General features: G+C 43.2%; 1 protein-coding gene across 1 annotated transcript in view; it reads right to left on the bottom strand.

Annotated features, from left to right (window-relative positions):
• Nucleotides 1-24,859, bottom strand: part of FNTB (farnesyltransferase, CAAX box, beta) — a 66,750-nt gene that overhangs the window by 15,269 nt on the left and 26,622 nt on the right. Inside the window, exons 3-8 of the mRNA XM_019451547.2 lie at nucleotides 24,157-24,229; nucleotides 21,766-21,857; nucleotides 13,177-13,323; nucleotides 12,992-13,075; nucleotides 7,467-7,553; nucleotides 1,255-1,384 (exon numbers count right to left, since the gene is read on the bottom strand). Of these exons, the coding sequence (XP_019307092.1) occupies nucleotides 1,255-1,384; nucleotides 7,467-7,553; nucleotides 12,992-13,075; nucleotides 13,177-13,323; nucleotides 21,766-21,857; nucleotides 24,157-24,229 (613 nt within the window). The remainder of the gene's footprint in view (nucleotides 1-1,254; nucleotides 1,385-7,466; nucleotides 7,554-12,991; nucleotides 13,076-13,176; nucleotides 13,324-21,765; nucleotides 21,858-24,156; nucleotides 24,230-24,859) is intronic.

Raw genomic sequence — 24,859 nt, 5'->3', positions numbered from 1 at the left:
ACGGAGTGGTCTGGGTAAGAAGGACACTGGCATTCATTGAGCACCTACTATATGTTATCTCCTTTAACCTTCAGAGTCCAGAGTTCTAACCCCTCCTTTAACCTTCAAAGAACTGTTATCTCTACCTTACAGAGGACCAAGGAAATTGAAGTTAAAACGGACACATTTCCTAAGGTCGCGTGGAACTGGGAGAGACAGGGCCCAAATCTAGAGTGTTGCCATTGTAACCGAGCCTCCTGCTGGTTATATTCCTCATTTCTTCCCAGGAAATGGGGCTTTTCAATTTCATGCCTTATTGGTAATCAGTCTCTTAAATGTCTAGCTGGCCATTTCAGCATGAACCTTCCAGGAAAGTATGCTATAGGAGGCATCCTGCGGATGAGGACAAAATACTACTGGTAGTATATCCGTAGAGTCTAACAGAAACTTTCTTGGAAGCTCATGATGGGTCTCATGACAGTTCCTATGATGAGCAGCTGACATCTGAGCTTGGGGAGAAGAGATGAATGTCCACTGCAGCTGGTTTGCTTTGAGGTCATGGCTGGGAGTAAATGCTTCCCAAAAGACGTCTCGGTGGCACTGCATGCGTGTATGTTTGTACACTAGGCCTCTGATGATAAATTAAGAATAATCTAGTGAATCAGAATGCAGTCAGCTTTCCTTCTCGATATCTATCAGGAGCTTAGAGTCCAGACATAAATGCCTAAGGCTACCTGCTCAATGCAACCACTCTGCTCTGCCCAGCTCATTTGAATGTGGTTACTAAATGTTCACATATTGCAGCCGGTAATAACAGCTTGGCTTCAAAAGGCCTGAGAGCACTTCTCATGACTTTTTCTCTTAGCAGATTCCTTCTAAGATACATGATGACCTCCAAATTTAAGAGACTGAAGCTACGGTCTCGGAAGCAGGAGGAAGGTACTCTGCCTCATTGCAGATGTTTGAGGGACTCAGGAAGACTGTGGAGCTGGCCTAATATACTATAGAAAGTTCAGAGCAGGGAAGATGGAAAGGCAGGAAGAAAGGAGCCAAGACCCAGGCAGACGCCCACTCCTCCCACTTTCTCCGACCAGTGCTGAGCGCCCCAGCAATTACGTTGAAAATCTTCATTACGGGTCATTCAGTTCGTGGGCTCAGAGCAGGAACTCTGTTGGTCCTTCCCACAGCCAAACAGTCCCAAAGCACTGTGAGTCTGACCAGTCACATCACCAGGAGCCTGGGGCCTGAGAAGAAGAGGAGTCAACAGACACTTACCAATAGGCTCTTCAAGTTCAAGGAGCGTTCCTTTTTGAGGATGACCAGTGCGGCCAGGCCGCAGAAAGTGTAGCCGCCGTGCGCTTCCATCCCTGGAACCCCACCAATTCCACCTTCCCAATTCTGACACCTGGGAGGAGATGGAGAAGAGCAGATTGAGTGGTAGGTGTCAACCCATGAGTGGCCGGGTAGAGTGGGTGGGCACAAGTGCAGAAGCACCCAGGTTGGCAAAGAATGAGTTTGTTCAGATAATGACATGAACCATCACAACTATGAATGGAAAGATGCCAGCTAATTAACTTTTGGAAATGCCTTTTCCTCCAAAAAAAAAAGCGGGGGGGGGGGGGGGGGGAAACTCAGAGAAACAGTCTACTTATGCACAGTACCTCAAATCTCTTAGGAAAAAAGTAATAAAATCATACATACAGTATGACAACCACAGGTTAGAATAAAAATGAAAAATAATTGCTATTTAGGGCAGGTCTATTGCTGGTATTTTTTCTCTTTATTCTTCTGTATTTTCAAAAGCTTGCTATAATAAACATATAAAACTTTATTACTATCGAAGTAAACTTATTTTTTAAATTATAACCTATATATTCAAATTACTCATTTACTATTATAACAATTATTATTTTGGGGGTTAGACTATATATTAATAGTGTATTCTCTAGTCATAAAAACACGCCTCATCTTGCGACCAGCAATATAGGGTCATTTTTAGGAATTCATCCTAGGAAATAAGTTAAAATGTGTTCAAAGATAAGATTATAATATAACAGTGAAATATTAGAAACAACTCAGGAACTCAACAGTAAGGGACTGGTTATATAAATTATGGCCTATCTGTACTATAGAAAACTACACATTTAAAATGATGCTATGGGGGCGCCTGGGTGGCTCGGTTGGTTAAGCATCCTACTTTGGCTCAGGTCATGATCTCACGGTTCATGGGTTCGAGCCCCACATCAGGCTCTTGCTGACAGTTCAGAGCCTGGAGCCTGCTTCGGATTCTATGTCTCTCTCTCTCTCTCTCTCTCTCTCTCTCTCTCTCTCTGCCCCTCCCATGCTCGCACTCTGTCTCTGTCTCAAAAATAAATAAAAAACATTAAAGTAAAATAAAATGAAATAAAATAATGCTACAAAGGATATTTAAAGATGTTCCCAATCAAAAAAAGTTACAAAATGGTAAGGTACTGTATAATTTTCCCGGAATTCTAGAAAGACATACACCAAAAGAGTGGCTGATGGTGGATTACAAGTGGCTTAGATTTTCTTCTTTTTGCTCATCTTTAATAAATATGCTTTTCTGTGCAATAAAGACAATTTTTCTTAGTATATATTCATATGACAGTGTAGGACTTTACTTCTGATGATCTCCGAGTATGTACACACTCTACAGGCGTGTCTGCCTCACAATCCCAACCGCGGTATAGGTGCACAGGTGGATGGGCACATGATCCAAGAGCCAGCAGAACCTCCGGATGGCAGAGAAAACAAGCAATGATACCGCCTGTCTTTCAGGCACCTCTCCCTGGAGGCCTTGCATCTTGCAAACTCACAGGCCTTTTTCAGAGCAGTCCGCAGGCCCAGGGACATCACAGAGCAGGGCGCCAAGTCAAAAACTGGCTACCACCCCCTGTACGGATTCTTTAGCACCTCCATCCCATGACCCTGCTGCTGCCTAAGTGGCGAGTTTTCCTTCCAACACATTTGGCTATGTGGAGCAGAGGAACAGTCAAGTTTGAAAAGTCTGATGGGTGAAGAACAGGCAAGGCACCTCTTAACATTTTCCTTTTCCTTAACTTTTCTGAACTTACCTTTAAAAATTTTTTTTGAATAAAAAAAAAAACAAACAGATAGTGTTAACAAGTAAATAATGAAAAGTAAATCTCCTGCCCAAGCTGGCTTCCTAGTCCCTCTCACCAGCAGTGACCACTGTCAGTTTGTCTCCTCCTCTCTCTCTCTCTCTCTCTCTCTCCACACACACACACACACACACATGCACACATGCACACACGCACACATGCACGATTTACATTCCGCTTTCCCTCCCTTTTATACGTGGGAGCAACTTCAATAATTGTAAATTAGTAATTTTAGTAAAATTCTTTGGGAATGTCTTCTAGCTAACCCTAACAGACTGAGCACAAGCCCAATAAAATGAAAAGAATTTAAAAAGGGATAAACCCACAAGGGTAAAGAGCATAGGAGAAGATATGAATACAGACAGGAAATAACAAAATTTCGAAAGCCAGAAAAGGGGAAAGATAAGAACTAACGGACTTAACAGATTAGAGAAACCTAAACCAGCCCGGGGATAGGAGGCAACAGAAAGCAAGACGACATGCTCCAGTGCAAGGCCCAGGAACTAGAGGCACCACGATGCCTCAAGAAGTGGGATGAGTTGGAAACAAGTTAATTGGTTGCAAACATACATAGGAATCAATGAGACCTCTGGGTATGCAGCAGAGGACAGGAAGTTTCAGGAGTTTAATCAAGAGGATCTGAACTCCAGGATGTCCAGCACAGCAGAGCAGGAAGGAGGCACCACACTGAGCAGGGGATTAAGTGAGAATCTATAATCTGAGTACAAACACCCCCTACCCCTTTTCCTCCTACTACTTTACAAAGCTGGCTGCCAACTTCATACCCCAACCAGAAATCTGGAAGATCCTTCTCAAGGGAAGCTGATAAGCCCAAGAGAAAAACCCAATGGGGTGAAAGGCTGAACCTAGCCTACTCTGGCACATGTAGCTCCCCATCAGCTTTTTAGCCCTTGGCTTCCAAATATGAATATGAGACATTTCAACAAAGTCTCTGATATGGAAGAGAGAGACCAAAACAGATGAACAAAAATACATTGGAGAAATAACGTAGGGAACAGAAGGAAACTTTTTAAAATTGTATCTTTAGATAAAATATTATATGAAATGAAAACACTTTAAGAATAAAATGTGCCTGAAACAAGAACAGGAAAGTATGTAAAAAAGAAGTATTCCTTTTATAAACGAGGATAAAATAAGCTCTGGAAATTTAAAATAGAATGGCAGAAATACAAACTCAACAGAAGGATTAGAAAATAAAAGGTAAGGGACTCTCCCAGAAAGTACAGTACGAAAGATTAAGGGTTAAAAAATAGGCAAAAAATTGTGAAAAATTAGAAGACTAATCCTACTGCTAGGAGGTTATAAAATGAGCAAACACTGAAAATAGAGGGAAAGAAATTATCAAGGAAATCATATTGTATAATAAAGATTCTGGAACTAAAGTATTTGCAATCCCAGATTGAAGATACATACTGGGTACCCAAAAAATGAAGAAAAAAAAATCCGTATCATGGTTCATCAGCCTGAAGTTTCCAAACTTCAAGAATACAGATTCCAACAACTTCTAGGGAGGGGGATAAGGTGGGAAAGAGAAAAAGAGAAACAAAACCAAAACATACAACGGATTGGGAACACAATGGCACTGGGAGGCAGTAAAGCACAGTGGTTACCATAACAGATTTTGGTCACCTAAATTTCTTGTAATTCAGCTTAATATCAAATTCAATATCCTGCCATTTGACATTTAAGGAAACCATGACATGGAGAAGTGAAATAATTTGTCCAAGGCACAAAGCTAGTAAATCACGAGACTGGGATTCAAACCCAGAGTTTTCTCCTCCTGCAAATAACAGCTACATGCTCTGGACACAATACACAGAAACAATTCCTGAGGGCTCAGCAGACTGACAAAAGGCAGGCAGATTCTGGTGGGGATTTAAAAGTTGGAGCAGACAACAGCAGGCAGGCAGTCTCTTCCCTCCCCTCCCCTCCCCTATTTTTTTCTTCCCAGTCTGCCCTGAGGATGGCTGTGGGCCCCAGTGGTGGCAGCAGCAGGTCAGAGGGGTCAGTGGAAGGCAGCCGAAACTAATGGAAAGCCCACCATTTTTCTGATAAGAAGAACCAGGCTGAAAGAAACTAAGGAGAAGTACCAGAAAGAGCCAGAGAAGGAAAACTCCTAATTCCATGTTTAAACTTCAACGAAGTTTCTACATGACTCCCAATCACACAGGTGCTGGGCAAAATGAGAGCAGCTTCTGACCCATGAACTGATCAAAGAGCTGAACCACAGCCCAGTGCAGGTGTGACAATTCACAGTTTGCATCTAACCAAGTTGATTGCCTGCTTAAACAAAAACAACACTCTTTAGAGCAATCTAACAGAATCCAGTCTCTATAATGTAACATCATAATGTCCAAAACACAACCCTAAAATTACTTGACATATGCATAATCAGGGAAATGGGACATGCCAACTCCAAGATACCCAGATGCTGAAATTACCACACAAGAATTTTAAAGCGGATGTTATAACTATATATTTACCTCAGGGAAGTAGGAAAAAAATATATATACTTATAAAGAATAAAAAGACGGGAAATCTTAACTGAGAAACAGAAAGCATAAAAAAGAAACAAATCCAGGCAGGTTAGCTCAAAAGCCTATACTCTCAATCTCTAAACTACCTTACCAATCTCTAGCTACCTTACTAGTGAGTATTACATATCAGGTCTTCAGCAGATGTTGGTTATTAGTATTATCAGCCTTTTTAACAATGACACTGGAAGCCAGAAGATAATGGAGCAATGCTAAAAAAAATTCTGAAGGATGTCAATTTATACAGTTTCCAATTTAGAAATCTCTCACCAAATAAACTATCAATCAAGTGTGAGAGTAGAATAAATAATCTTAATCTTAAAATAATGCATAATCTTAAAAATTCATCTCCCAAGTGCTCTCTTTTGGAATCTACTAGAGTATGTGCTTCATTAAAATGAGTAAGTAAGCCAAGAAAAAAGAGGACAGGGGCTTCAACAAAGGAGAGAAGTGAAGTGAATTTCATGCTGAAAGGAAGCTTCTGGATGCCTGCTGTGCAGCAAGCTGAGAGCAATCTGTCCAGACTGAAGCAGGAGAGCAGGGGGCTCCAGGAAGGATAACTCAGAACACACACACACACACACACACACACACACACACACACACACAAAACTGATACATCACCGAAAGTGTTTGTATTGAGAGTAACTTTATAGCTCTGGCAGAAAATCTGGGAATAAGTCCATGGTCTATACATTTAAAAAAAAAGGGGTAATGATTAATTCCAGGAAAATAAAAATTATGTAAGACAGTAAATCTGATCATATTTTACCATCTGATTTACCTGAAAACTATATTTTCACAGTAATAGGTACTACTTTGATAAGAATAAACGTGTAAAAAACAAAATAATACAGCCTGGATATCAAGTACATAGGTATCTACTATACATTTTCTTTACTTTCTTTTAAATTATAAAATATTTGAAGCATCTAGGAAAGTCTAGCAAATATATAGAACATCCATGCATCTAACACCTAGCTTTAACTTAGCCATATGTGCTTCAAGTCTTTCTTTTATTTTAAAGAAATAAACCATTACAGATACAGCTGAAGTCTCCCGCGGAGATGTGTAAACTTCCCTTGATTTCATGTCCTCTGCCCTCCCCCCAGAAGTAACCGCCATCCTGAATTTGGTGTTTATTCTTCCCAGGCATGTTTTTATATTACCACATGTGATTCTTTCCATAAACAATATAGAATTATTGTGCATGTTTTCAAATTTTAAATAAATGTGCTAATCCGCATGTTTTAACATCCTTTATTTTAACTCAGTGTTGTTTTGGGGATTTATCCACATTGATGCATGTAGCTCTGGTTTGTTCATTTTAACCAATTTATACTGCCATGTGACTCTACCACACTTTACTTCTCCATCTCGTGCTTATGAACATTTAACCAGTTCCTGGGTTTCTGCTATTACAACCACGTCATATGTTTGTGTCTTTCATGCCTATGTGTGAGTTTCTGTAGAAGTGGGATTGCTGGGGCATCAGCAAGGGCATCTTATTACCGAAATCCTCCCCAAACTGGTTAAATCCACTTAGGTGCCCACAAATACTGCTCGCCCAAGGTTTTGAGCCTTGCCAATCCATACAATTACACAACACTGAAGAAAGTTCGGAAAAAAGGAAACTTTTAACGTATGTTTGAAATGCACAATCCTACAACCCTAATCCATCTCCTGTCATTTTATATTCCCTTCCATTCCTTTTTCCACTTTCTTTACTTTTTCAGAATCTTCACCACCTGCTTTCTAAGAGGCCAGGACAGACCCCAGCATCTCTCACCTCGCTATCCATTCGGCGGTGCCCTCAAAGAGATCTGGGGTGATGATGTTGGTCAGAGAAGCCACGGAAGCAGCACAGTATGCACTTCTGTTAGGATGGAAACACACGGGGACAACGTGAGGCTTTAAGAAAGGGATGAACTAAGGTTCACGGAGCTTCTCAGGCGGGTTGCCCTCTGCTTGGTAAGCTGTAACCACCTCCTGTCCTCACTCTTGGCACATGGTCAGTCCTCCTGGGTCTCCAACTGAGAGGTGTGACATTCTATTTGGATAGGGCTGCTCACAGCGTGGCTTCAGTGAAAGAACATGACATTCTAGTCTCCCTACCTCCACATGGTCAAATCTACATCAGAGGAAATAGTAGCCAAAGTGAATTTAGCTCTTTCAAAGACCTCCAATGGTTCCCAAACTTCCACGGTGTCATTCAAGTATTTCTGATACGGTCATTTATTGAGATGTCAGTCATGTTTTAGATCCAGGATTTCTGTTTATAGCGTGGACACATTAAAGGTTAACTATATATTTTTTCTGCAACAGACACTCCAAAGCAGGGCACCAAACCCTAATGGCCAGAAACAGATGAGTCCACTCAGATACTTTCCTTAGGCCTTTAAAGGGAGAGAAGTGCTTTGATTTCAAGCAGTACAGACACCAGTACAGACACACACACACATTTTTAAATGAAAAAGAAAGAGGGGCGCCTGGGTGGCTCCGTCGGTTAAGCGTCCAACTTCGGCTCAGGCCATGATCTCACGGTTCGTGAGTTCGAGCCCGGCATCAGGCTCTGTGCTGACAGCTCGGAGCCTGGAGCTGCTTCAGATTCTGTGTCTCCCTCTCTCTCTCTCTGCCCCTCCCCTGCTCACGGTCTGTCTCTCTCTGTCTCTCAATAATAAATAAATGTTAAAAAATTTAAAAAGAAAGAGAACATCTTTTTTTTTTTTTTTTTTTTTTTTTTTTTTAATGTTATCCTACTTGATTTGGAATAATTCTTGCCACTCTGCCCTCCCAGCCCTAATGCTTCCCAGGACACATGTTATTTCAGCTTCTCCCTCTACTATCGAATATAGCTACAAACTGTCTTTTCTTCCCTTCTATGCCCTTTTCCAATGTCCAGCATCTCAGCTCCATTTTACACTGAAGACAACTGTTTGTTTTAATTCTGCATACAGATCCTGTTGCTAAGGGCTCCTAAGGAATACAAAAGGAAGGAAAGAGAAGTGTCTAATGTCCGTTACTGTTCAATATGGACACACTACTAAGCCGAACTTACAGAGGTATTCCAAAAAGAAATCTCTGCAGAAGCTGCAAGCACTATTGTGCGACCAGCATCTTTATCAGCCCGCTCATGCTGGCCACAGCACAGCAGAGGCTGAGTTACCCCGGCAGGCCTCAGAAGCACACCAGAGTCCCCCATGCCAGATGTTCTCATCTGCCATAAGCTAACTTCAGAGGCCTGAGCTAATTTCTTCCAGCGTTTCAGCCTCTCAGAGGGGATTCACAGCATTTGCTCCTGACCCCTAATGGAACCTCTGAGGTAGGGAGGTGGCCAACAAAGTGGTTTGCTTCTCACAAAGGGAAGAACTGAGATGTGAAGCCAGCAGCCACAAGTCCCCCACTGAAAAGGGGAGGGAACAAACACACCTTTTTCATGCAGTTTCTTCCTCTCTCCACCCCTCTGCTCATCACATCTCTCAAATTTGTCCACTCCTCTCCATATGCTCTGCTGTCCCCCAAATCCAAGTCACCATTACCTGGGTCAATCTCCTGCCTGGTCTTTCTCCATCCAGCCCTGAAACCGGAGGACTTTTACTAAAACACCACAATCTCTTCACTGCAACTGGAGAAGTTGTCATAAAATACAAACCAGATCAAGTCACTCCCTACTTAAACCTAGTCCGTGGCTTTCCACAGCTCTTAAAATAAACTCCCTGGCTCTTAAGGAGATCCCAGGACCCCTCAGTCTGGCCCCAGCCTGTTCTTCCAGCCTCACTTCTACTGCCCCCCATGCCCTCTGTACTTCAGCAACACTAAACTGCTTTCTCGAGCACACTCTTGAACACACTCCCTGTCACCTCAACTTCTGCAAATGCTGGGTCCCTGTCTCCCTACTATCCCCAAAGAATGTTCCAAGTTATAAAACCTGGATTAGGAGGGCAGTAATAAATAATTACTGCTCTCTTAAGAACCGGGAAAAAAACTGTACTTGCTAGGAGTTCACTGCAATCTGATTATCGGCAGCCCTCCAGTGCCATAAACACTTGAATAAGCTCATCCCAGACACTATTAGGAGCTGTGACAGACAGGAAAGATCAAGAGACTCCTCTGTCTAAGCCAGGATAAGACATGCTAGCCTCCAGATGTCCATCACTGCTGCTTCTCTCCAAGTCAAACCCACTCAACAAGCACTCTGGAGTCCTGGCTGACACTTTCAGGCAAAGGACAATTAAATAACAAGCAAGAAATGATGGGAATTGGGGTACTAGAAACCAAGCAAAGCACGGAAGCGTTCACATCTCTGAGTCTACGCAAGTGGAGAGCATGGCTGGAACAGAGCATATTACTGGAAGAGCATAGGTACAGGGTTCCTTGGTGGCACAGATCGATTCTAGTGGAGAAGTTTCCTAGCATTTGTCTAGCAGATATAAATAAGAACACAGAAAAAACTGGAGCTAGAACAACGAAATTAGAAAATAATTGTATCTGAAAAGGTATGTGATATAATGCCAAAGCAATCTCGCTTTTGTCTAATAATTTCAGAAATTTTAAAAAAGCTAAATTTCGAGACTGTGCACACTCAGTTGTACCATCTGTAGAACAGAAATGAAAATGTAGTGTCTTTTGGTGGTGGGGGTGAGACAACTTTTAGCTTTTTCCTTAAGAAGAGTCAATTCAAGGTGTGCTTGGGTGGCTCAGTTGGCTGAGCATCTGACTTTGGCTCAGGTCATGATCTCACGGTTCGTGGGTTCGAGACCCACGTCAGGCTCTGTGCTGACAGCTGGGAGCCTGGGGCCTGCTTCCAAGTCTGTGTCTCCTCTCTCTCTCTCTGCCCCTTCCCTGCTCACACTGTCTCTCTCTCTCAAAAATAAAATAAACATTAAAAAATTTTTAAAAGAGTCAACTGAATACTGTTTTTCTTCATTAGTTATATTGGCTTTGTTGGCATTTTCAGGGTTTAAAAACACAAGACAACAGGTCCCAAAGGGAGTCACTTATGCTGAACTCCACATCTTAATCAGTTTCAGCTCCCCAGAAATGAAATCTTAAACCAGCCAATCAGGAATCACCTGATGAGCACTACTTAGGTCACTGGCCTGACAGAACCCTGCTGTCCCCTAAAGGAAAGTAACCTTGCAATAACTGGCCCACTTTTTTTGCCTAGCATAACTTCCTTTTCGCACTCCTTTCTGCCTATAAAAATCTCTCGTTTTGTATAGGTCCACAGAGTACATTTCTATCTGCTAGATTACACACTGCCTGATTAGAATAGATTTTGCTCAAACTCTTACATTTAACAAAATATGCTTCAGTTTGTTTTTACAACAGATACTGGGATATTATGATATAATAAGAAACATACACAGAAAAACCTTGGATTGCGAGCAACTTCTTCTGCGAGTGTTCCGCAAGACGAGCAAACATGTGTAATAAATTTTAACTTGATAAACGAGGGATGTCTTGCAATACAAGTAGTACGTGACGCCAGATGTCACAGGATCACAACTGAGCCAATGGTTCTTGAAATTAGCTTTCATATACAAATGCTTTGGATTACAAGCATGTTTCTGGAATGAATTATGCTCTCAAACCAAGGTTTTACTATACTGGTTTTCTCCCAGATTCCTGGAACAAAACTTCCAAAACCCTTGGAATTTCCTGAGTGACAGGGGTGATAAGAGAGTCTTTAGTTATTCATAATAACTGCATCTGGGTGGCTCAGTTGGCTGAGCATCTAACTTTGGCTCAGGTCATGACCTCATAGTTCGAGCCCCGCATCAGGCTCTGTGCCTGGTCAAGCACACCTGAGTTATGCTAATGAGGTGATTCCTGGAGGATGGACTGCCTGCCAAAGGAACTGACCACATCATCAGAGGGTTGGAACTTTCAGCATCATCGCCCCCTTGACGAGAGGGGCTGCAGATTGAGTTAATCACCAATGGCCAATGATTTCACAATCATGTCTACACAATGAAACTCCCATAAACCGTAAATGCAGGTATTTGGGGAAGCTTCCAGGTTGGTGAATGCATCCGTGTACCTGCCAGGAGGGTGACATACCCCAACCTCACGGGTACAGAAGTTCCTGCGCTTTGGACCCTTCTCGACCTTGCCCTATATACCTCTTCAACTGGCTGTTCGTTTGTATCCTCTATAATATCCTTTGTAATAAACCAGTAAGTAAAGTGCTTCCTTGCATACTGTGAGCCATCCTAGCAAATTATTGAACCTGAAGAGGGCGTCATGGGAACCTTTGATTTGCAGCTAAGTCAGACAGAAGTGTGGGTAACCTGGGGACACACTACTTGTGACTGGCATTTGAAGTGGGGGTGATCTTGTGGGACTGAGCCCTTAACCTGTGGAATTTGAGTTAAATCTAGTTAGTTCATGTTAGAATTATTTAACATGAGGGAAAAAGCACCTGTTTGGTGTTGGAAGTGTTGTAAGAAACAGTTTTTCCAGTGAAGAACTTATTTTAGGTTCAAATAGACACATTACATGTTTTTTTTCTCCCCCTTTACTTTCAAACCAATGGTTAACCCAGAAAATTAATCAACTTGTGTAGAAGCTAAACACATTTACAAATAAGGCAATAAGATGGCTTTGCTATAGAAAGCTCAAAAACACATATTTCTCTAAGGATTTGGTATAAAACCTCAGTGATCCACCGCCTTTGAGAAATGACTTAGTGAATTTCGTATATGCTTCAGCAATCTCCCACCAGATGAGTGAGCTTCTTGTGGGGTATGTTGGACAATTCTAGAGTAAAATAATAATTTTGGGCCAACCAGTTCCAATTAGTTACTGAAACTCTATTTTGCTGCACTCTACTGGTCCCCAAAAATTTGTGCACCTCCCAAAGCAATTCTCATTCAGGTGATAAACATTCTCCCGAGTTCATCAAATTTATTCAGAAAATATTTACTAAGTTCCTACTGGGCTTCCTTCTTCCTTCCTATCCCAGAGAGATTAAAGATTGTATTACACTATACCGTTATTATATATTATGTATGGTATGTCATTTTATACCAACCAAATATGTTTTTGATTTTTAAAATAAAAGCATTTGATTTTGTTCCTGTCTTGCTTATATTCTGACACTTACATAAAAGAGGTCAAGTGACAGTGACACCTGAGGACATCTGTGTCATGTTTGCAATGATTATGAGCTGTGTCACTGACACGCCATTCTACGTCATTCTGTGAGACAAAGCAGCAGCTTTTCCATGTTGTTCCTTGGGTTTGGCATCTCTAATGACAGAGAAGATCTAGAATCTACTGACACACTGGCCTGAGGAAAACCCCACTCACCTCACATCCACCTCACCTCCAACGTGCATGAGAAAAGAGCCATCAGGTTGCTTCAACGAGTACAAATACTGAAGAAGCTTCTCTCTGAGACACAAATAGGGGAGAGGGAGGAGACAGCAATGGTCAGTGCAGCAGCAGCAGGCGGGGACCCTTTGGGGGTCTGGCACTGCTGGCTTTGGCTGTACCTGTTAATGACGTCATAGGCTTCCTCGGTGCCAATGATGCATAGTGCATTGACGGCTGCATACGTGGGTGCAAGGTGTGGGTACTGGCCAGGGCCCCCTCCAAAGCCACCTTCTGGACTTTGACACAGCTCCAGGAACTGACACACGCTAGGTATACAGCCAAAGGGAAAAACAAAGTCAGAGAACATTCATTTCAAAACACCAGACTCCACCAGAGTCTATGCCTTTTCCAACATCCCCCTCCCTCCCTCAAAAGGGAAAAAAACCTCTCCTCCCACTTCCTGAACACATATTGAATATAATTAACCTTTGAAAAGGGCCTCTCTGCCCTATTTTGAATGCCCATCTTTCTGAGTTTTGTATTTAAGCACCTGTCTAACCATAAAGCAAGGGATGTAAGTCAAGCAGAAACAAATAGACTTTCATGGGATTGGGATTAAGTCTCATACTTCTTGACCAAATTCTTCCCATACTTTTCACTCAGTTTACCACCCTGGATCTGTGGAACCAGCCCCTTCTCCTTGCCTTTGGGGTCTCCCCCAAGCTTTGAATTTTGCCCAAACTGTGGTGGTGCCCAACTACTTCTTTCTATGCTAACCATCTTGGTCTAGAGACACCACCTAGGCTTACCCAGAATATTTAAAGAGATGTCAAAAAAAAAAAAAAAAGAAAGAAAGAAAGAGATGTCTTCTCACTCCCATTGCCCCTAAGCCCCAGGGGCTTCTGACTTTTCTTCCTACCGCCACCAAGAAACCAGCTTTTCATGGATTCTGCCCCCACGGTTAAGAGAGCGAAACAGAAGTGGGCTTCTGTCACGCTCATGCCAAATGTGGCAAACTGCGGCACTGCTGACTCATGTCGTAAAAATGCATCCCGGCCTGTAGGCTTTTGGGGAATTTTTCACACTAATCTACAGAAGCTCCAGTTTCCTCACTGAGGGAAACTGTTTATTGAGGGTTTGCCTCCAAGCATGGCATCAGGTTGCCCAGAAGTTACATTTTTGCCTTAGGTCAAACCAAGGGAGCCCCTATTTATCCGAGGTCCTCTGAAGTTCACCAGGAAGGGGTGCCCCAGGAAAGCCCTGGTCATCACGCTCTCTCCCCACAGCTCAGCTGGGCTCACTGGCTTCCTGTTAGGACAAGCCTCCATTTAAGAGAACATGTTGGAAATCTGCGCCCTAGTGCTCAGGCAGCCTTCTTTTCTTGGACTCCTTCATCTTATTCTTTCTTATCTACTGCAGCCAGAGGGGCCAAACGGAGTCTAGTGAATCTCCACTAGGACACAAGTTTACTATTGCTTTTCCACATCATATCTGATTACTTGATTTCAGACCTTCCATTATCTGGCAGCGACGGCAATAAAAAATGCTGCTGACTCGCTGCTGGGGTCCTGAAGTTTTCCCGGGTCTCAAAAACAATACTCATTCCCTTGTACCTGCACCTTTAATTTTACTACAGGAAACACAAGGACTGAAGCTGAAATTGATCATCAGAGAAGAAAGACAGTTCTGTGGCCTATTTGCAACAGCAATTAATTTTCATGGAGAAAATTAATTTGTTCCTAACATATTTTCCAAACCTTCATCAATTCATATCCTATTTCCCGGAAACAAATAGCTAATAAACTCATGTCCTGACAAAGGTTGGCTGCACTAGCGTGCAAAAAGTTCTCTGTATCACAAAAACAAAAGGTTTTAGTTTATATAAAACTTAAGAGCACATTTAAAAAAATGAAAAGGATAAGAGTCACCTAGTTACCCATTCTCTTTCCCAGTTCCCAAGATAGAATCCTGCCAAATGCAACACCCCAGACCCTGTAGCCTAAGGTCTGGTGAACTGGGATCTGAATGTACCAGACACCTTTAAATCATTCCTCGATGCCAACCTTCCTCAGCTGATATGTGGCATCTGACTGGCCGTGGGGCTATGCTGGGGAGCAGGGCTGGGCTTTTCTGGACTCTGAGACGCTTCCATATTACAGAACATTCTGCTCCAGAGGCTTTCCAGCTAACACCTTAAGGAACTGGCAAACTGACCACGAAGCTGCCAGCCGTCATTAGCAGAGTTCTCAGCAACTCTGAAAACCAAAATGTGAATGAGACTTCTACTATCAAAAGGGGAAGGAAAAACTTATCTTAGAGACCAGAAATTCACCAACTAGTAAAAAAAAAAAAAAAAAAAAAAAATTCACAAGCAGGAGACATGGTGCAAACACGAAGAGCAGTCGACTTTGTAAAGAGCATGCATTATGCAGTATTTTGTCACACGACTAAAAGATCTAGCAGATCTGTGTTCTTTCAAGTCAGCAAGGCATTTTGTTCTAGCAGAGTGGGAAACCATCTTTTATGTTAGGGATTTCCAAACCCAAAATGTGTGCATCACAATCATGGGCGAGCTAATAGAGAAAAGAGAGGCCCAGGCTTCTTGAAGCAGGAACAAGCCTGGGCCTCTGTATTTTCACCCAATTCCCAGATGACGTGTGTACACACACAGTTTGAGAACCCCAAGTCTTGGCTGAGCAATTAGAATCACTTGGGGGATGTTTTTTAAAACCCAATGCCCAGGTCACACCCAATACCGATGAAATCAGGATCACTGAGGGTGAGACCCAAGTGGCCACAGTTTTTTTTTTTAATTCCCATGTGACTCCAATGTACAGCCAAGTATCGGTGCCTCTCAAAGTTGAGTGCGCATGGAAAGCACCTGAGAACCTGCTGAACTGCAGTTCTGGCTCAGAAGGGCTGGATGGGCTAGAAAGTCGGTACTTCCAGCAAGCCCCAGTTGATGGCAATGCCACTGGTGTGGGGAATCGCATTTTTGGTAGGAATGTGAAAGATCTGTGCTGTCCAATAGGCAGTGACGAGCCACGTGAGGCTATTTAAATTTTAAATTTAATTAAGTTTAAGAATTAATTTAATGTTTAGCTCCTCAGTCATACAAGCCACATTGCAACTGTTCAATAGCTACGCGTCCCTAGTGGCTACCACAGAATAGAGGACATTTCCATTGTTGTGGAAAGTTCTCCTGAACACCAACACTCTATCATTCAACTATTAAAAAGTATGTAAAACCTGTAAGAAGATCAAGTTCAAAGCAAGAGTATCAATGATTTACTTCTAAGGAGTTACTCGGACTTTCAGGTGATGGCTGAAGATTATGGGCATTGCTGTCACCAACTTGAATGAAGTACTCAAAACCGTGTACAGAGAACAAGCAAAATAATACAAAAGGAGCAGAGAAACACCGCCAAGGTGAGAATTAAAGTCCGGAATAATATAAGACAAATCAGAAGCACATAAGAATACAACAAACGAAACAAGTACAAGTAATAAATAACATACTCAGGGATGGCAGGAGTGGGGAGGAGTAGAGCATATCAATATACAACGGGAAAGGACTAGGAATACAGGAGAAAGAGGACCAGAGATTAGGACCCATGAGTTGTGGACAAAAACGACAACACTTAAGAGCATCATAAACGCAGCGCTGGTCACAACTGTATTTGGCTCAGACCTCCATTTTCCAACTAAAAGGAGGTTCAGGTTAGAATTATAAAATCACAGGTGCCTGGGTGGTTCAGTTGGTTAAGCGTCCGACTCTTGATTTTGGCTCGGGTCATGATCTCACGGTTCGTGAGTTCGAGCCTGCATCAGGCTCTGCACTGTCAGCGCCCAGCCTGCTGGCATCTTCTCTCTCCCTCTCTCTGCCTCTCCCCCACTTGCTTGCATGTGCTGTCCCTCAAAATAAATAAATAAACTTAAAAAAATAATAACTGTAAAAATGGCCAAATATTAAAAGGCTTAATATTACAGGCAACCACCACCATGAGGAAGCTACCCAGCAAAATACCTCAGGTATACAGGAGCGCCTGGGTGGCTCAGTTGGTTGAGCATCTGACTTCGGCTTAGGTCATGATCTCAAGTCTTGTGGGTTCAAGCCCCACATCGGGCTCTCCGCTGACAGCTCAGAGCCTAGAGCCCGCTTTGGATTCTGAGTCTGCCCCTCCCCCACTCACACTGTGTGTGTCACTCTCTCAAAAATAAATACTAAAAACAAATTTTTTTAAGTTTAAAAAAATACCTCAGGTATACAAAGGGTAGGTACGCAAACTTTCTGGTAGAGAAACAAACACTGAAGCTAGTTTGCAGCAGCAGAATTTAGATAAGATTTAAGAAAACCTTCAGCACCACAGTAGGTTACCATGGACAGACTGAAGGCCGAGAATAAGTTACAAAGATCACAGCTTTGGGAAAGGAATGGTCATCCTTGAGCAGGACGGCTTGCGGGGAGATGCCAATAGAAGATGGATGCATGGACATCCAGCTTCCTCTAGTACTAAGGCTTTTGAATTTCATACCATAAAACAACTCCAGCTTAGTACGAGGGAGAGAAGAGCTCCTTCCCTAGCAGAGCACAGCAGTGAGCAGGTGGAAATGACAGGCTCCTCACCGATTCCAGGAGGCGGGAGCCGCCCATGGAGTCTGACACATTGTCTGACTCCATCAAGCACAGTCATCCTCTGGAACCTGCTGTTCTGGAGGGAAGGTCAAGTCTAAAGTTGGTTATTGTAGAGCAGGGTTTCTCCACCTTGGCAGTCTGACATTTTGGACTGTGTGGTTGTTCGTTGTGGGAACTGACCTGTGGAGGAAATCTAGGAGCACCCCTGCCCTCCTCTACCTACTCGACACCAGGAGCACCTGGCCAAAAAATGCCCAGAACGCAGAGGACTAGGTAAGGTATCTTCACAGAAAGGTAAGGCAACAAATTACATTTAAAAGTTAAAAGGAAAAATATTTGGGGCGCCTGGGTGGCTCAGTCGGTTGCGCTTCCGACTTCGGCCCAGGTCATGATCTCACCGTCTGTGAGTTCGAGCCCCGTGTCGGGCTCTGTGCTGACAGCTCAAAGCCTGGAGCCTGTTTCGGATTCTGTGTCTCCCTCTCTCTCTGACCCTCCCCCACTCATGCTCTGTCTCTCTCTGTCTCAAAAATAAAATAAAACATAAAAAAAAAAACCCATTAAATTAAAAAAAATAAATAAATAAAAGGAAAAATATTTGAAGAGCTATTCAGGGGATCAGCTATGAATAACTTTTTGAAGGGGAAATAGCAAAACAGTGACACACGAAAATTTAAACTAATGAACATTTGGAAAAACTTTATAAGCAGAAAAGTCTTAAAACAATGAAGTTAAAGACAATTTTCAGATCTTACAGAAGCTAGAAACCTAACTTCAACAATGCAGCGGTCTCCCTGTGATTTCACTTTACTCTGTGTGTTATGTTACGGTACTTTTCAATAACGAAGCATGGGATTCTCATTAAAGGACGCTTCCTTCCTTCCGTTAAAATCGTTAACAAATGTACTTAGTCTGGTACCAAAATATTAATTTATTTCAGGTAAACATACATATCAATTTGTGGATACAACCTCTTAGAGAGGCAAGCTACGTTCCTACCTATGAATATGTTGTTTTTGAAAGATCTGAGACCAGCAGTAAAAACCTGGTCTTGCTGGCTTCTCTTAACAGTGACAGTAGCTGAGAAGGTGATTTTGTCCACTAGAGGGAACTCAGCTTGCCATCTTGTTCCCTAAACAGAAGCGCAAAGGTGAACGAAATAGGAGAGAGAAATGTGTGTGTATGTGCGTGTCACCTGCACTAAGTGGCAGAGTGGGGAAAGAAAAGGGCAGGAAAATAATAAAACTCCAGAGCTAAACTCTGCACCTTAATAGTTATATGAAGAAGAAAGGGACAGAAAGCTGACCATAATTTCAAAGCATTTCCTTTCTCTGTGCAAAATACATCCGATATCAGAGAGTCTTTTAAAAATCCCAATATTTTTACAGAAATCATTAAGATTTCTCATATCTTACTAAAAATAGTTCATTTCCTTATAGGTCAGAGCTACTAGGCTCTGTTGATAACAGATATTATCTGGACCTAGACTGAACTGTCTGCTAGGCATGAAACAAAATACATTGTTGTTGGAAAGCCTAAGTAATTCTTTAAAAGTCTGTTAAATCAGAAGAACCACACGTAAAGATTTTAAGGCAGCTGTGAAAGCAGAAATTCTTAAGTCATTCACTACCAACTGGTTCGTGAAATTAGAACAAAGTAGCTTTTTAGTTTTAAAACATTCTTTTAAGTACGAAACAATAAATAAAGTTTTAGAACATGGAAATAGGCTTAGGAAAAAAAACAGAAGAAAATTCACCTTTAACTTCACCATCTAGAAATAACTATTACCAAGTGTGTATACACCTTTCTGGTTTTCTCTATGCATATAACCAGCCATATATACATATACGCATACATATATATGGCTGGTTATATATTATATATTATATATGTATTATATATATTACATATTTTATATATCATATATATTTATATATTATATGTTTTTATATATTTATATATTATATGTAATATTATATTTTTATTATATATTTATGTGTGTGTATATATATATATATATTTTTTTTTTTTTTTTTTTAAGAAAAAGAGTGCATTAATGGAGTGGGGCAGAGGAAGAGAGGGAAAAGAGAGGGAAAGAGACAGAGACAGAGAGAGAAAGAGAATCTTAAGCAGGCTCCTCGCTCAGCACAGAGCCTGACTGGAGCTCCATCCCACGACCCTAGGATCATGACCTGAGCTGAAATCAAGAATTGGATGCTCAACCGACTGAGCCACCCAGGCGCCCCTAACCAGCTATATTTTTAATCTACAGAAGTTGAATCTTTTTAACTATCTATTTTCACTTAATCCATGGGTATCTTTCTATGTAAATACATGCATTTTTATATACAAATATATACTTCATGTGCATTTGGTTTTTATTAAAGTAAAATCGATAAACAACATTGTGTTAGTTTAGGTGTACAACAAAGCAATTCAGTATTTGTACATACTGTGAAATGACCACTATAATAAGTACAATTAACGTCAAGTTTTTAAATGGCTGCACAGTATTTCACTGTATGTATTGTACCATATTTTACTTAAACTTCATATACACTTTAACACATCCCTACTGTTGATGTTTAGGTTGTCGCTAGTTGTTCACTGTGAAAAGCCCTTTCGAGGGGGCCCTCTCTTCCTACCTGATGTTGCCACGAGAGCTGCTCTGACACTTATTTCCTCAGCAAAGTCTCACCTATCAAACACTAGGTATACAACCTAGAAAGAAACTCAAAATCGATGCTGACCCCAGTTTGACCTGAGTGCTTCCTCTTCAGCAACTACGTCCTCCTCGGGGGCCCACCTATACTTCCCTCTTCCAGAATCTTCCACCGCTTTTTTTCTTCTTTCGTGTACGACTCTCCCATTTCCCCTAGCGTGCATCCTGATTGTGTATGTGTGGGGGAGAAATTTTCTAAACAATCCACAACCCCCAACTGGTATTTCAAAAACACATGGGCCTTTATTTTGACAATTAAATTCCTGTTATTGCAGAAACTGTGTCCAATTCTACTTCCAGAGCCAGAAGCACCCAGGCTTGCAGCAGCCGCATGATGAGGACAATGCATACTTTTCCTCTCTCTCAGAAAGCTCCGTACATATCACAGGGGTTAATGGTCTAATTCTTCATTATCTTCCCTATCCATAGTCATCACAAGACACCCTGCCCAGGAAGGCAAGAATGAGAGGTTATTGTTAAGGCAGAACGAATGAGACAATGTGTGGTTCTGTTCTTCTGACCTGACAGTGTGACCCCAGGCAGGGGCAGGGGGACCAGAGGGGGGGCCTGGACTAGCCTGCACGCACCCTTGCACGGCTGTCACTGGTGCTGTGGAAAAACGGACCTGGCTCGCGGGCCTTTCCTCCCAGACTCCTCTCCTTCAGGAGCACCAGGGGAGCAGGTGAACTCAAGATGCCTCCAAGGGAACGTGCTTATTCTCAGTGAGACCGGGAGCATTAGATTCCATTCCTGGCTGCCCTTTCCCACCCCAGGTATCCCTAAAGTTTCTTCTTTAAAGTATAAATTGTGATGAGCTTCTAAAGATGAGGTGCCACACTCATTCCCAGAACAGTTTGGGAAGAATCTTAGTTGCTTAGATCTCTACTCATAAATCAGAAGTTTGAGAATATTCGAGTCAAGGCATTTGGGCACCAAGGGTGTAACCCATCTAGGACATCAAGAGCTACACTATCCCCCAGGCACTGGTGAAGGGGGATGCCTATGGAGGTGTTTATGAAAGGCAAAGGCATTTTTGCTTATTGGCTTGGCACATGCTTCCTCACAGAAGCTATTCAAATGCATACTGTACTTTCTAGCAAAATCACGTCTCTCAGAATTGATGATGAGGAATTTTCTCCAAGACCAGAGCAAGAGCCAAAAGAAAAGGCCACAGAAGAAACCAGAATCCTTCTCTTGGGAGTTCAAAGTCTTGTTCTACCCACGAGCTCACAATAGGCTTCTAGAGTGGAGGAGATTCAGGAAGTTACTGGGGTCAAGAGGAGGGCAAGGATTTCTTTGTAGCATGATGTGTTTTTCATTCAAAATCAATAAAACGGAAACAAAACACAAGGAACCCCCCAACTCAAAACAGAATTTCAGAGAACAGCCCAGGTTCCCTGAAGCCAGACTCACTCTGTGGCCACCATCTGGGGGATGGGTTCGTCCAGTAGCTCCAAGCTGTGCAGAATCCAGTAGCAGAGCCATGGGCGGCTGGCATCCAGACACTGTGAAAGGCACAGGGGAGAAAACACACCCCTCGTTCAGAATCATTCCAAGATGCTGCTGACAAGGCAACATCTGTCTCACCCCAGCAGCTTAGAAAGGGGGAGGAAGGCACCCTATGAACAATAAACGAATGAAGGACACTTTGCTTTGTGGCCCCAGCCAGCAGCTGAAATGAACACGTGTGCAGAAAGGACAATGGGACAAAGAAGTTTACCTTGCCCCCACTGGGTCCTTCCCTGACAGGCACCTAAGGAAGGCTGAGCAGAGGAGTGCCCACATGCTAGGAAGTTAAGTGATGCTGTCTTCTCAGTGCAGACCCAAGTCGATATATACTCTCAGAAAGGGATTTCCTGGGATTAACTCACTCATTGATTCAACAAATATTTAGCATGTCCTTGTGTGGGCCAAGCATTGCATTAGATACTGCGGGCAAAATAATGAATAAAATTCAGTTCCTACTGTTGAGGTTCTTCGGATATAGAATGTGTGTGTTTATCTGCAGAGGAAGAGGGCTCTGGACAGATGCATTTAAGCACAAGTTACCTTATCGCTTTACGGAACAAGATGGCACATATCACATGTATACATGTACCTGAATAACGGTATATGCTGTAATGGGCAGAAGCAGAGTCCTGAGGGAGCACACGAAGAGCCTAATTCTGCCTGGGGGGCTGGGAAAGGCTTCCCAAGGTCATATGTGAACAGCTTTGGATCATGATTCAACCCACAAACCTGTACTGAGCATTCAAGGCTAGGCAGGCAGGTAGTATTATTATTCCAGTTTTCCAGATTAAAAGTATATAAATAAGGTCCAGAGAGATGAACTTTTCCCAGAGAAAAGACATCAAATGTCAAAGCTGAGACAGGAAGTCAGGTTTTTGGGACTCCCACACCAGTGCTCTTTCCAGTGGCCCAAGCTGCCCTCCTCAAAAATGTGCTGACCATTCTGGCTGTGGTGAGGCCGCCACCTGGGGAGCAAGTGGTGTGGTTCTGGCCTGTCTGGGTGGCAGTCCCAGCTCTTCCGCTTACAGTTACGTGTTTTTGAGCAGTGACTTAATCTTCCTAGGCCTGTTTCCTTATCTGTAAGAAATACTCACCTACCTCACCTAGCAGCTGTGAGGATTAAATGAGATAAGGCATGGTAAGCTTTCAGCCCTCTGTTCAACTGTTCCCTGGTATGGTATTAACTGTATCAGGGCTGACTGCACCCTAACTACAGAAGACTCCCAGCAAAGATTGAAAATGTTGAGCCAAGGCCAGGTCTAGCCCGGGACCTGTTCTGCTTGCTCCCTGTAGCGTGTTGTTTTTTTAATTAGAATTAGTTGCAACATTTAAGCATTGGGAGATTCACACAGAAATCTGGCTTCGTTTGAAAAAAGCAAGAGAGAGAGAGAGAGAGAGAGAGAGAGAGAGAGAGAGAGAGAGAGAAAGATCTGGCACGCCTGGGTCTGCGTTCCTGGATAGCAGCACCTGGCAGCAACACAGGAAAAGCACAGGGCCTTTGGTTTGCCTCAGTCTCCCTCCCACCTGCCCACTTCTCTTATTTATGCTACCTGCTTGGGTCTACCGGCATTTCAGTTGGACAATCCCTGCTGCAAATAATCAAATGTAGACCCCCAAAAATAAAAAGCAAATGAAAAGCAAGGCTGCTGTGTGTAAAGTAAGGCAGAAGGACTGGAGCCCTCCTGTTGACATTTGTCCTCTGCCTGCCACCTTCCCAACACCCTCCCCCCACCACCTCCTCCACCACCACTGCCCTCCCCTGAGGCCCCTTGGTAGAACCCCAGAGCTCTGGGGAATGAGATTTAAAATGCACTCTAAGCGTGGGCATTTTTATACTGCTAAACTGTGTTAGCCCTCGCTGGGATTTATATGCTGATCCTTTGGCCAGCATAGGAATTAGATTGGCTTATAGGGCAAAGGATTAGCGATGGACAGGTAACTGCCTTTCAGCTAGCTGGCAAGGGGCATCCAGCAGAAAGCACGAGAACCCCTCACTGTGATCTAACGGTTCAAGAAAGCGCCACCCCATCTAGGGTGCTCTGTCTTTGGGTTGGGGGTGGCGGGGGGGTGGGAAGGAGAAGACTGGAAGAGACCTGGTTCTGCCCTTTCAGAAGTGGGAGTCCCAGCCCTGTGGCCCAGGCTCCCCACTCCCCATGAACCTACTTCCTGCCACAGCCACGTGGTACAAAGAGTGACTCTGCAGGAGGCCAGGCTGATGGGTGTTTTACATTCCAACAGAAAAAAGGAGGACCGTCTGGCTGACCATCTGACAGAGCTCCTGGGCAGTATACTTACCTCATAGGCGTCGGTCAGCTGTCGAAGGCCTCTTTTCAGGTAATGGAAGTGCTTCTCCCTCTGCAAAATAAGCCTGGAAAGACATGGAGCTTGAAAACCTCCACCCTGCTACAGAACACGTGTGCACACACATACACTCCCAGCTTTGGGACAATCCCCCACCCCCCTACCACCAACAAGTACGTAACCAGCATCCCCTTCAGCTCCCAAGGGCAGCCAAACCAGAGAGAGGCGGCCAGCACCTGAATGTCCCTAACACATCTGAAAACGTGCTGGCAAATGTTCTGGGTGAGTTCCTCTCCTTCATGGTAGGTGACTCTGGGCTAAGTGAAAAGCCACAGTGAATACACAGGCCAGGCGATGACAAACCGTCCAGAAAGCTCCTGCAGGGTTTCACTGTGAACACACATCTTGTGGCTCCCCACCCTGTAAGCAATTCCAATCTGAGCCTCACCACTTTCTTGACTTGGTTAGCCTCTGACATTTCAGTCATTTCTTCTGGGGTCACTTCTCCAAGGTGGGTCGTTCATACCCTGCCTGCCCCTCAGCTGTGCGTCTGTTATTCCCTCCCTGAAATTCCACCTCCTGCGTGCTGACCCACTGCCCTGGCCAGGGGATCATAATCGTATTCTGCAGCCAGCTGCTCTCCTTGGCACTGACGTCAGCAACACTGGCCTATAAGGTGGAATGTGCCTCCTGTGGC

The sequence above is a fragment of the Panthera pardus genome, unplaced genomic scaffold (assembly GCF_024362965.1).
Source record: "Panthera pardus isolate Hobbes unplaced genomic scaffold, ASM2436296v1 HiC_scaffold_24, whole genome shotgun sequence".
NCBI lineage: Eukaryota > Metazoa > Chordata > Mammalia > Carnivora > Felidae > Panthera > Panthera pardus.
The sequence above is the reverse complement of the archived record's forward strand: the minus strand, read 5'-3'. Positions and strand labels throughout refer to the sequence as shown.